Raw genomic sequence first — 13,964 nt, 5'->3', positions numbered from 1 at the left:
GAATTATCCATTAATATATTAATGTATAATATTTCCTTACAACTTATATTATTTAAAACTTTATGGTATAAAATAATTTTATACTAAATGGTTATATAATAAAGGAATATGAATTATACGAGATGAATATATAAAAAAAGAAAACAAAGGACTTGTATTATGAAATAAAAAAATAAGATTTAAATAAAAAATAATATAATATAGAAGAGAGAAGAATATAAAAGGGATATTCTCTTTTGGTGTATGAGGGTCGAAGATTAGGGTAGTAAAATAGGTAGTCTAGAGGGTTTATAACAATAGTATTGACATGCAGTCTCGCTTTCTGTTGGTAGTTGGTTTTTATGACTAACCGTTGTTTTCTTTTATTGTTAATCATCTTACTATCTTATTGTCTTTATTATGCTTTTATAGGGCTTTTGGAGCTGTCCCTTCTTGTCTTTATTTTTATTAATGTGGTGCTTATGCTTTCCTGAGCCGATGATCTATTAGAAACATCATCTCTATCCTCACAAGGTAGAGGTAAGGTCTGCGTACACACTACCCTCCTCAGGCCTCCATAGTGTGGGATAATACTGGATATGTTGTTGTTGTTGTATTCTCTTTTGGTGTAAAAAATAGTGTAATGAGTTAGAGTTAATTTTCACCATTTTAGTGTAAAAAATAGTGCTTAAGGATGGAAATGCCTTAAGAGACATGAAACTCGGGGTAACTCTTTTTTTTGGTTTTCCACCCGGTGTCTGGTACCCACATTGGGCCCCACTAAATCCAGATTCCTACCAGGAAGTCCCACATTAGGGGTAAAATGCTCCATAACAAAGGCGACTCCATACCTAGGGATTCGAATCGTGGCCCGACTAAATCCAGATTCACACCAGAAAGTCCCACATTAGGGGTAAAACACTCCATAACAAAAGCGATTCCATACCTAAAGACTCGAACCCAAAACCTCTAATTAAGGATGAAGGAGTATTTATCGCTCCACCACAACACTTGTTGGTTCGGGGTAACTCTACTTATATGGTATGGAGATGAGAAGAAATTTATTATCAATGCAGGTAAGACATGTATTTCTTATACGGAAAAGGGCCCGATATATCCCTCTACTATGGTATATTGTTCAATACCGTCCTCCATTATACTTTCCGTCCATTAAAGCCCTTACCGTCCAACAAAGTTTTGTATGTGTCCTTATTTTAATGGCTGTGACACGTAGCACGATCTGTCTAAGAACCCACTACACTTAATAAACCTGACCCGCCCCAATTTTACTGCCCCGCCCGCCCGTTCATAAACCATACCAACCAAGTAAAATACTAAAATCACCGTAAATAACACATAAACAAAAGATCAAAACTGAGAAAAAGAAATGACGAACGGGATCAGTTCCATCTAGGGTTTCCATCAGTGACAAAATTGCGGATCTGAAACTCAAAAAGGTGAGTTATTTCTTACAAAATTTCATGATTCAGCTAAGTAAAGTTGTGTTTCTGCTAATTTTGCTGAAGAATGTGCGATTTCTACCTAATATTTTGAGCTAGGGTTTTTTTCTTGGTAAATGTGCATATTTCTGTTATTATACATGCTTCCTACTATATAGTTTGTCGATTTAATGTTATTTTGTCATACATGTACATCTTTTGTGGTGGTCCCTTAATTTCTAATTTCTGATGGTCTATTATTGCTTTGAGTTGTATCTTTTTGCTCGTGTATGATCGAATGGGATCCAAATATCCCTTATGCATGTGATTAAGTACATTGAAAAGTGGTAGCTATGCATTCTTTATTGTAATGTTCTGCATTCTATACTATTTTTTTTTCCAATGTTCTGCTTTCTTTACTATTTTTTTCCCATTCTTTATTGTTTGGTTTCTGATTTCTTTATTAAGTGGGTCCATTTTGTATAAAGTATTACTTTATAGTCATAAAGTTTTTTACATTGTCTTATTTATGTTTGTAGATGGTTCTTGTTGACCTAGTTTTCAATTATAGGGGTGGCTGGATTAAAGAGCCACACCTAGTTTATTCAAAGAAGTTGGTCCACATCTGGAAAAAAAAAAGATTCTAACCTATTGTCCTTTAAAGATATAGTAGATGAATACATTCTTCAGTGAGGGTATATAAGGGTATAACAATTAATAATTGCTGGCCCATCGGGTAAGTATTATGAAGTTGAAGGAGATATAGGGATTATACAACTTTTATGCCTTGTTTGTGATGAATTTAAGGTACTAAATATCTATGCTGTAGATGAGTGTGAAGAAAGTGTTTGTGTCCCAAACATTGTCAACCATACTGAGGCTTATATATCTCAAGTATTAGTTGGTACTGATGATAGTAGTAGTGAAGATGAAGATGAAGATGAAGATGAAGATCATACAGGTTCTGATGGCCTGGCCTATGATTCTGAAGAGTTAGAACAATTTGAGGCTCAAAGAAATGTGCACCCTAGAGAAAACCTTAATGAATACAAAGAGATTTATAAAGGCATATCTTTCAAGGATATTCCTGAAGCTAGAAAGTCCATGAACCTTTATTCATTGGTTAATCAAAAGAAATTAAAGCTGCTGAAAAGTGACAAAATTAGAGTGAGGTATAAGTGTGTAGAGGGCTACCCATTTAAATGTCTTATTTCCATTGAAAAGGGGAATGAAGGGTGTAGAGTGAAGACACTAAATCCAATACATGACTGTAATCCTGCTTTTGATAACAGTAGGGTTGAATATAACACTATAGCTTACTACTTCAAGAAGAAGTTGCAAGACAACCCTAAGTATAAGGTGAAAGCAATGAGGGCAGACCTGAAGAATTCATTTCAACTTAATGCTAGTAAATCTAAGGTTAAAAGGGCAAAGAGAATGATATTTGAGAAGTTGGAAGGGAGTTTCACTGATGACTATAACAAGCTTGAAGCATATGCCAATGCTTTGAGGGACAGTAATCTTGGAAGTGATGTAGTTATTAATTTATCTAAAGAAGTATTGTTGCAAGGCAAAAGGAAATTCCTTAGGATGTACATTTATTTTCATGCATTGAAGATGGGTACAAAGAGAGCTTGAGACCATTTATTGGGGTTGATGGTACATTCTTAAAGGGGAAGGCTAAAGGACAGCTACTAGTTGCAGTTAGGCAAGATAACATGAATCATTTTTATCCACTTGCTTGGGCTGTAGTTGATAGGGAAACAAAAAGAAGTTGGACTTGGTTTCTGGAGCTTCTTCACAATTCATTGGACTTGAATATGGGCAATGGAGTCATATTTATGTTAGATATGCAGAAGGTATAACTGTTTTTTACTAACTTTTCTTTACTGTTTCTTTACTCTCTTTTCTTTAAAACTCTTTACTATTTTTTACTAACTTTTTGATATGTACAGGGATTAATGGAGGCAATAAAGACGTACTTCCTGAAGCAAAGCATAGGTTCTGTGTGAGACATGTAGAGTCAAACTGGTGCAAAGAGTATAGAGGTCTTGAAATGAAGAAGTTACTTTGGTGGAGTGCTTGGGCCACTTATGAAGAAGACTTCAAGGATCAGTTGAGCAAGTTGGGGCAGTTGAAGGAAGCAGCTGTTACAGACCTGTTAAAGTACCCACCCCAGAGTTGGTATAGGGCATACTTTGACACTGTCTGTAAAAATCAAGGTGTTGATAACAATTTTACAGAATCTTTCAATTCTTGGATATTAGAAGCTAGATACAAGCCCATCATCAAGATGTTGGAAGATATAAGACTCAAAGTAATGAATCAGTTGAGAAAGCATGAAGATGAGGTGAGAACATGGAAGACAAAATATAGTCCTCAAAGCATGAAGCTTTATACTGACTATCTCAAGATAGCTCATTCTATTGAGGTTGATTTCAATGGTGATGATGGATTTGAAATAGTAGAAGGGGTTGATAAATTCATTGTCAATTTACAGGGAAAAAGATGCACATGTAGAGGATGGGATCTTTCAGGAATCCCATGTCCTCATGCAATAAAATCATACTTGTATTTAAAGGAAAACCCTTTGAAGGAGATGCACTGGTGGTACAGCAAAGAAGCCTTTCTTCTTACTTACAAGCATAAATTACAACTTGTACCTGCTGAGAAATTCTGGAAACTAGATCCATCTCAAGCTATGGAACCTCCAGAACTGGTGAAACAAGCTGGCAGGCCTAAAGTCAAAAGAGATAGACAAAAGGATGAGGCAATCAAGAGGCAAGGAGAGTGAAGTCAGTCCAGAAAAGGCAGAATTATAACTTGTGGCAATTGTGGAGAGGCAAACCATAATGCAAGGGGATGTAAAAAGGTATAGACCCAATACTTAGCTATTATATATAATCTACTCCAACTATTTCTTTTTTTATTATACTTAATTGATATTAACTATTTCTTTTTTATATTAAATAGCCAATGAATGTGCACAAAGTAACAATGAAGAAGCAGCCATCAAATGAAAATGATGGGCAGACATCTAGGGCTAAGAAGCCAGCCAAAAGACAAAGGACTTTGATTAATAAAGACACTGATGATGATGAGGTATTGGCAGATATCAATTTATCAGCACCCCAAGTGTCCCAAACAAGTGAAGGCATTGGCAGCAGTCAATCATTTATCTTTATGCCTACTCCAACTTTGGATGCTTTTTCTGATTGTGATGATGGACCCGAATCTCCATTAAGGCCTAGTATTATATCAGAATCACAAACTAGATTTATGGAAAGGCAGAAGGTTGGTATGAACACTGGGACAAGGACAATCAAGTTTATAGGAGATAACACATGTGTAAGTGAACCTGCTGATCTTCCATATTCCCCAGTAAACTTGACATGGAAGGGAAAAGCAGCAATCATTGGGAATCAATTGGAGATACAAACAAGACAAAGAATTGGGAAGTTGAAGACAAGAAAGGGGCCTTGATAATCTAATTAGGACTTGTTTTGTTAGTTTGTAGCTAAAGTGAAACTTAAACACTTTGTTTATGTTGGATGCCTTGTTATTACTAAGGTTGAGTGAGTTTTTGAAGTTATAGCTGTGGCATCCAATTCTCCAATTTGATGTAATAGGCAAAATTATGACTTGTTGAATTAATTTTACTGCCCAATTTTCGTTACTGTTATTGTCCAGTTTTTTTGGCCTTGTTGCAACCCAGTTTTTTTGCATTACTGCCCAGTTTTTTTTGCATTATAGTGTTGCAGTTTTTTTGGCCTTGTTGCTGCAGTTTTTTTGGCCTTGTTACTGCTGTCCTTAAGCAGTTTTTTTTGCATTATAGTGCTGCAGTTTTTTGGCCTTGTTGCTGCTGTCCTGAAGCAGTTTTTTTGCATTATAGTGCTGCAGTTTTTTTGGCCTTGTTGCTGCAGTTTTTTGGCCTTGTTACTGCTGTCCTTAAGCAGTTTTTGTTATGTTTGTTACTGCTGTCCTGCAGCCCAATTTTACAAGTTTTATACTGCAGTCCTGTTATGTTATGTATAAGACAATTACATAAGGAATAGTGCTGCAGTTTTTTGGCCTTATTGCTGCAGTTTTTTTCGCCTTGTTACTGCAGTTTTCTTCTACTTTTAGGCTAGTTAACAGTTTAAAAAAGCTTTCTTACAGTTTATAGACCAGCAACTCCACTCAACTCATATAGTTCTGTTTGGATTTTAGAATCATATATCAGGAGAGCTCAGAATTATCATAAACAACATTGCAATAGTCATTAAGTTAACAATGTTATTACAATACAAAATCCAACGATTAAACATCTAATAGAAACTCCCAACAAGTTCAACATTCCAATATTCAACTGTAAATACAACATTCCCCTTCTACAAACTACTTTCAACATAATTTCACTTCAGTATATAGGAGAATGCAAATCCAACTATTAGCGAGCATAAAATTGTGATGATCATCTTCAACTTCACCACTTTTGCTTCCAATTCCATATTTTTTTTAACTTCAAAATTCTTCATAGAATCTATGAGTTTAATTTTTTATGCCAGCCCGTCTCTTTCAACCTTAAGAGCTTCCAACGAAACATTCAACATCTTAATCTCGCGATTTGCAGCTTCTAATCTTACATTGTTAATTGCAATTAAAGCAACATCGGGATACTCTTCATCATGCCATTCCCAAAACCCACATCTTTCACTCTACACAAACCACAAGAAAATAAATTCAAAATAGAGAGTTTTAGGATATTTGTAAATCGAAATAGAGAAATAAATCGAAATAGAGAAATAAAAACTACCTCAAGTTTAGGACATTTGTAAAATCTTCTACCAGGGTTTAAGAGAGTTTTTGAAGTAAAGTGATTAGCAACTTCCTCACATCGGCAGATCCTCTTCGACGAATAGCTATTTTCCGACATTGTACAGCACTTTCCGACCAGCTGAATACTTAGCAATGGGAGCGACGAAGAAGCCCTAGAATTTTGATGTTTTGATTGTGTTTTTACAGTGATTTTTTGATTAATGGGTTTATTAGAATGGGAACGATGAAGAAGCCCTAGAATTTTGATGTTTTGTTTGTGCTCTTACGGTGGTTATTTTTGGTATGGTTTATGAACGGGCGGGCGGGGCAGTGAAATTGGGGCGGGTCAGGTTTATTAAGTGTAGTGGGTTCTTAGTCTTCTCAGATCGTGCCACGTGTTCCAGCCGTTAAAATAAGAGCACATACAAAACTTTGTTGGACGATAAAGGCTTTAATGGACGGAAAGTATAACGGGGACGGTATTGAACAATATACCATAGCAGAGGGATATATCATGCCCTTTTCCGTTTCTTATATAGTTATGTGTTTGATCATTATCTTTAATTTGGATCTTTTAAGCTTAAGTTTTTTTTGGATTGGGGTTAGTGAGGTACGTAATTATCGAGGCGGTGTAGGTGTCTTCATCAAGTTGAGAAAATTAATAATTTATTTGGCCATTTTTTTGTGGCTAAAAGTAATTTTTCCCAAAGACTTTTGTCGAAACGTTGCTATTGGAAATATAAGTAGGCGTAGACCGATTTTACGCGAGTAATGTATCTTTGAGAACGAATTTCGAGAACACATCAGAATATCATGAGAACCTACTACTTTGAGTTGCTTTCCGTTCGAAGAGATATTTTTGTCTGATTTTCAAAGAGCGACGTCTGTCTTCAGAAAACCAAGACGACATTTTCAAGTTTTTCATTTTTTTTTTGAAAATCTTTCTAATGTTTGCTTTCACAAATTTGTTTTTCTAGTATGCCACACAAAATTTGTGAACTATTACCTTTTTATTACGGTCATTCATGGAATTATTTGACATAACTCTCTGTAAGGGGTAAGGTTGCATATGCTTTTTAAAAAAAATCAAATTATGCAATATCAGCATATAAAATCTGAAACTTTCTAAAGTTATTGCGTTTAGCGATCAATACACTCGTGGCATTAAAGCTTTAGTCATTGCGAGGGGCGAGAGAATTTAACTAGTTCAACTTAATATTTTAAAATTAAAATTTAGATATACAAAAACTATACAAAAAATATTATTATAAGTTACAATTTTTCTCATGTTAATATAATAACAAAATATATTTTAAAATATTGGTCAAATTTCATATAGTTTAATTCTCGATAAGCGAAATGTGTCATCTAGATTTTACTGCATTAATTTACTAAATGATTATGAAAAAGAATAAGAAATAGTTTTGCGATTTATTCGATCAGTTAATATCTTTTCATAATATAATATCCTAATTCTAAAAAGTAAATCTTAATATTATATTGCTGAATAATGAATATGAAATTTCATCTATAACTTGTTTCATGAAAAGCTGGTCTCGTTATCGCGATACATTTGAAAATTTAGGTATCAATATATAGCCTACTCGAATTTTCGATCATCTCTATATAATCTCACTCATATGACAGAAAAGAAATCTCACGCAGAAGCCATAACACTGTGTGTAAATACAAAACGAAAACAGTCTTTTATTATATAGCCAAACCAATAATTATACAAAAACAAGTACAATAATCCCTACTAGTACAAAACAAAAATCTCACCAAAATGCATAAATATACAATGTGTATTATCTACATAAATACCGGGCGGTAAAACAACTCAATGAATAATCATCAAATCGACGAGGAAGGAGCTATCGATCATATCGTCTAGTTCCTGAGTAGAGCGGCAACAGACAAAATCAGTGAGGAGCAGATAATCGCGCCGGAAGCCGGTAGTGAAAACGCGCCGCCTTGGTCCGGCGATGGTGCCGGAGCCGAGGTCACTTCCTGAGCAGAAGCAACTGCCGATAAGACCACCACAATGGCAAAAAACACCGTCATAGCCTTCAATGCCATATCTCAGAAGATGTACTGTGAATCGGAGAAGTAGGGGTAAGGGGTTTATATAGGGAGGTGAGAAACCGTGTGGGGCCCAAGAGAAAGGGAAAACAGCTGGGAAGGACATGGCCACGTTGAGAAGACAGGTAGAAAGTTGAGTTGAACAAGTAATGACATAAGAGAGAAGAATCGCCGGCGAAGTTGGAAGATCGTCGCCGTCACGCTGCCCTCATGTTTGGACAAATGGGGCCACATGTCATATTAACAGCTACTGCAAAGTAATTCTCAATAAAATAATAGTCAAAAGGCCAACTCAAACATTCGTATAAATAGGATTCGGAGAAAGACCATACCACGCAGGTGTAATGTAGGCCGTATACTTTGATGAATAATTTTACGTCTTGAACCCGTAATGTATATGCTATGCGGAGATAATTTTATCATTATTTCAAAATTCTACTTTTACCGTAATAGTCAATGATTGATTATTATTATATTCTTATAATTATTGCAATTCTCATTATTATTATTATTATTGATAGCGGACAAGCGTTGGTTTTGGTTTTCTCTCTCTTGAGGTGGAAGTGAAAAAATGAGGTTAGTTGGCAAGGTTAGGAATGTAGGTTGGACTTAGAAATGATAAAAGAGGCTTTAGAAAGAAGTTGTATTTTCAAAATAGTTAGTTAGAAATAATTGCTTCACTCAGCGTGCATCTATTCATTTAATATTGTTTATTTTTTACCGGCTTGAAAAAGAAATTGTGATTTGGTTTTGAAGGAAAATATATTGACTTCCCATTTTATGATTTAAAAGAAATTGTGATTTAATTTAAATTACATGATGATGTAAAAATCTTCTATACTAATCAGTTCATGTAGAAATCAATAGGTTGGGGATAGGGTTTGTAGATTAGGATTGGGTTAAACTGTGTTAGGATCATCTTGTTTATCTTATATTCCACTAGATTGTTGAAGGAATTGGTAAAGTTGATTGAATTAGAGAAATTTGTAGCAAGAAAATATCGAGGTAAGTGGTTACCTATTCATGAATGGTTTCCCCATAACTAGTACGATTTCAGCATGTTTTAGATAAAAATGAGATTTCAGATATGAATCGCATGTACAAAGATAAGTGGTGCTTGCTCGAATTGAAGAGTTTTTAGCTTTGGCCAATACTTGGATCGATCATCATGCATATGGTATGATGCATAATGGGTTTTTCCTATGTTTACTTGATATTTAACAGTATTATGGTATGTTTTAAATTTGTAATTATGTATACAAAGTTAAATTTATTCTATATATATATATATATATATATATATATATATATATATATATATATATATATATATATTTGACACATTTTTCTATATGTTTAATTAGCTATATATGCACCTAAGATAAAAAGTGACTTTTGGGAGAAGTTCTGATAAATTCTATCTTTATTTCACAGAGCTCCATGATATGTTTTGTGAAAGTGTTAGATTTCATTACTGTGTGAGAGAGAGAGTGCTGGTGAAAGTGTAATTTGAAATGATGACGTAGATCAAAGAAAGAAAGATCTTCATTGTCAAACCAAGGAAAGCAAATCCAAACAAAGGAAGTGTCTAACACTAAATAGCAGAGTTAACAGGAGATGTGAAGAGATTATAAAACCTGATGGCTAGCAGCTAAGTGACAAGCTGATAGCTAACTACAGTTAAGCTTAAGTGTAATATTAACAAGAGTTAGTTAGTTAGAAGTTAGTGAAAGTCGGTTAGTGTTAAAGTCAGTAAGTTTGTTAAACTATAGAAGATTGTACAGAACTTAGGATTTGAAAAATGAAGTGAGTTGGTTCTCTTCTTCTCTCATTCTTCTTTCATTTTCTCCTTCTAAATTCTTCCTTCACGTTAGCTTTGATCACCATTTCTATGGCTGTTAATATGGTATTAGAGCCATCGGTGTGGATCTAAGCAAGTTTGCGAACGAGTCTCTTCATCTAGGTTGCTTCAATTCTGCAATTTGAGGTGCCGAATTGTCTCAGAGCAATTCTCGATCGAAGCTAGGGTTTACAAATTGTGTTTTGTGAAGCCAATTCCCAGTCAACAATGGCGGTTGAAGACGATCAAATCAACAATACTACTCCTACTCACACTGCCACGACCTCAGCGAATGGCAATTTCATGACTAGTACCTCATTCCCTACCATTGTCACCCGTTGTATCTACAGCCAACCGACACACTAGTTAGTTCTCTGATCTCTCTTCAACTTACTGGATCTGATAACTATGCTTTGTGGAGTCGCGTAATGAGAATTGGCTTGCTAGGTAAGAGTAAATTAGGATTTGTCGACGGTAGGTTTCCTAAGTCTAAGTTTGAGCTTGAACTCCATGATCTGTGGGAGAAAGTGAATGCTATTGTTTTGTCATGGATAATGAATGCTATGAGGCCAGGTTTGCTAAGTAGTGTCCTATATGCATCTAGTGCTCATAAAGTTTGGGAAGACTTAAAAGAGAGATTTAATAAAGTAAATGGTTCCAGAATTATGTACCCATATAGGGAGGTTCACACTTTGACTCAAGGAGTTATGATTCTGACTATTTCTCTAAACTAAGAGAGCTTTGGGATGAGTTTGATGCTCTTATGCCGTGTCCTGGCTGTCCCTGTCCTGAGTCAAAGAAGTATGCTCAACACTTTGAATATCAAAGGCTCTTTCAATTTCTTGCTGGCTTAAATGAGTCCTACTGTCAGTCAAGGAGTCAAATCATGATGATGTCTCCTTTGCCTAGTATAAATAAGGCCTATTCTATGTTAGTTGATCAGGAAAGCAAAAGAAACCTTGCAAATATGACACAAGTGTATAGCAGCAAGAACACAAATAATACTAAAAACTACAACTAAAGAGGAGGCAAGTTCAATGTGAATATTGCTACTACAAGGTACATACAAGGAAAAATGCTATAAGCTAGTTGGATATCCTCCGGATTTCAAATCCAAAAAGAAGGGAATCAATACTTGACAGTATGCAAATCAAGTGTATGGTGCAGAGGTGAACTATATAGATAGATATATTATGGGCAAGAATGTAGCTTCTAGTGTGACTCAACAAGGCAGAGGAGGAAGTCGCTCTAATTCAGGTGTTCCACAACCAGCAAATCAACCTACTTTCTTCTAGCAAATGCCACGTCCTACTCCTGTCTTTACTCCTGAACAATATCAGCAGATTCTTCATCTGTTGCCAAAAGGAAGCTCACGAGGATCAGTCTCATCAAGCAAATCTGCTGCTGCAGGTATTTTGAGCAAAGTGAATGCTTTTATGTCTCATTATGTTAATGACAAGTGGATTGTTGATACCGGGGCATCAAATCACATGACTTCAAGCCTAGACATGTTGCACACTCATATGGCACTTCCAAACACAGAAGAAAAAAAAGTACACTTACCTACTAGAAGTGTTGTATCAGTATCACACACAGAAAATACTTCTGTATTAAGTAATCAGGAAATCTCTAATGTTCTCTACATTCCTGACTTTAAGTTCAACCCACTCACAGTTTCAAAACTCACTATGGAACTAAAATGTATGGTTGGTTTCTTCCCTGACTTCTATATTTTTCAGGACCTCTTCAGTGGTCAGGTGAAGGGGATTGGTAGGAGCATAGATTGTACGTACTGTGTGGGAGTACGTACAATCTATATCAGCCTCATCTTAGGTAACGAATAAGTGCGTTAACATAACAAATGATGTTTCTACTTCTACTTCTTCTGCTTCCAATAGTTCTTCCAGGTTTAGTGTGTCTGTTTCTAGCATTTGCATTTTATGACATAAGAGATTAGGACATGCTCCCACAGACATAATAAAGAAGATAGAGGCATTGAGTAAGCCGACAACAGGTAACTCTAATCAGCCCTGTACTGTATGTCCTGTTGCTAAACAAACCAAAATGCCCTTTTAGCTGAGTAATACTGCAACAAAGACTATTTTTGAACTAGTTCATTGTGGTATTTGGGGACCATATAGAGTACCTACTGCCATACCTCCTTTTCCCCGAGGGATAGAGAATTTTTTCAATTAAAGTGACATTAATATAAATGGGATAGGGATAGGGAGTTTTTTCAATTAAAGTGACATTAATCAAAATGGGATTATTTATTTAATCAGAGTCGCCACTTGGAATAATTTATGGTGTCCCAAGTCACTGATTTATTTTAAATCCCAAATCGAGGAAAATTGACTATATTTTTGGTCCGCGAGACAGACGTCCAAATCCCAAACCAATTAATCACGAAATGCAGAAAAAGGTTTAATTGACAAATTTATTATGGCAAAAGGAAACAAAATAGAATAAAGTTTGGAGATATAGAGATAACACCAAGACAGCAAACCAAACGTAAACCTTTGGCCCGTCAACATTGAAAGCATTTTAATTAGAGTCTTCATTCATGATTAGCAAATTAATGAAACTAAAATATCTAAATTAACATGTCCAACATAGTTTCCTTCGTCTCACATTAACACAATTAAACAGGTAACTCAATGAAACACCGTTAAGGCTAGTCGAAGTATGAAATTTATTTAAAAGTAGAAGAGAATGGACCTTTATAATTGCTTGACTGTTTCCTTCAAAATTCGAACAAGAATGAATCTCTGACCAGAGCCGGAACCGCTAAACGGAGATCTCACCGGCTAGATCGAACTGCGACCTTGAACCCGACCAAAGCTATGGATGGAGACGTTGGACTGAGAAGTATCAGCTACAACAAATGGGTCTCGGGTTAGTGTTCCAATGAATTTTGGGGCTGTGTGGGTTAGAGAAATATACTTAGGGTGTATTTTACTTTTTGGAAGTTAGGGACGACAAAGAGCTTTTCTTTTCAGGTATGATCAGTGTCAAATCTTCTTTTATTTGACAATAAACAAGAGGGTTTAATTTCAGTGGTTCAAATCTGGATCATCGCGCTGAAATGGACAACAATTACCATCCTTCTTGTTGTTGCTACTGTTCTTCTATGGATAGGCTTAATCCTCCAAGATGATTTCCGATAATGGGTGGGCGACTGCTTCTCTTTTTATGTATTAGGAGATTAAAATGTTGGGGGGATTGGGCTTTTTTTATTGGTTTTGGATTCTTGAGGAAGAAGGAGATGAGCAGCGGCTATTTTTGCCTAAGCTCTCTCTTTACTGTCATTTTTTATGCAGGTTGCGGCTGAAGAGATGGAGAGGGTGGGGAACGGCTGACCTCTCTTGTTTTAGAGAATGAGAGCTTTTAAAAGAGTTCTCCAAAATATGGTTTTGGGAAGGAAGAAATTTGATGGGTTATGGGCTAAGAAGATTGGGCTTGCTAAGTTGAAGGTTATTGGGTTATAAAATTGGCCCTTTAATTCTACAATTCTTGTAATTTGGCTAAAAAATATATTAATTTCTTCTAAAATAACACCATAAAAATGTAAAATAATCCTAATTAATTAAACAACTATATTATGACATGAAAATATTTTTTGGTATTTTCAAGGATTATATTAAAATAAAAATGGATTAAAAATAATATCTTTCTAAAAATACCTAATACCTGAATTAAATAGAACAAATGAAACTATTTTATTTGTATTTTCAATTTTATATTTTAAAACTAAAATTGAAGATAAAAATATCTATAAACTCAAATAAATATTAAAAATATTATGAATACTAAATATAATCTTTAAA

General features: G+C 35.1%; 1 protein-coding gene and 1 long non-coding RNA gene across 2 annotated transcripts; one reads left to right on the top strand and one right to left on the bottom strand.

The window, feature by feature from the left end:
* The first annotated feature begins 1,049 nt into the window (after positions 1–1,049).
* LOC142176036 (uncharacterized) lies at positions 1,050–4,212 on the top strand. Its single transcript, XM_075243076.1, has 4 exons — positions 1,050–1,055; positions 2,226–2,951; positions 3,178–3,277; positions 3,374–4,212. Exons 1-4 carry the CDS (start codon positions 1,050–1,052, stop codon positions 4,210–4,212), a joined length of 1,671 nt encoding a protein of 556 aa, XP_075099177.1.
* Positions 4,213–11,128: 6,916 nt separating this feature from the next.
* Positions 11,129–13,524, bottom strand: LOC107765281 (uncharacterized). Its single transcript, XR_001643406.2, has 2 exons — positions 12,856–13,524; positions 11,129–11,489 (listed from the first exon to the last, which is right to left on the bottom strand). It is a non-coding gene; the product is annotated as an uncharacterized LOC107765281 (long non-coding RNA).
* Positions 13,525–13,964: the final 440 nt, after the last annotated feature.

The sequence above is a fragment of the Nicotiana tabacum genome, chromosome 22 (genome assembly GCF_000715075.1).
Source record: "Nicotiana tabacum cultivar K326 chromosome 22, ASM71507v2, whole genome shotgun sequence".
Taxonomy (NCBI): Eukaryota; Viridiplantae; Streptophyta; class Magnoliopsida; order Solanales; family Solanaceae; genus Nicotiana; species Nicotiana tabacum.
The sequence above is the reverse complement of the archived record's forward strand: the minus strand, read 5'-3'. Positions and strand labels throughout refer to the sequence as shown.

Bases quoted from the DNA above. Each gene is read 5' to 3' on its own strand.
- LOC142176036 (XM_075243076.1), top strand. The intron at 2,952-3,177 runs GTAGTTATTAAT...TGTAGTTGATAG, and splicing joins ACAGTAATCTTGGAAGTGAT to GGAAACAAAAAGAAGTTGGA. The intron at 3,278-3,373 runs GTATAACTGTTT...TGATATGTACAG, and splicing joins TTATGTTAGATATGCAGAAG to GGATTAATGGAGGCAATAAA.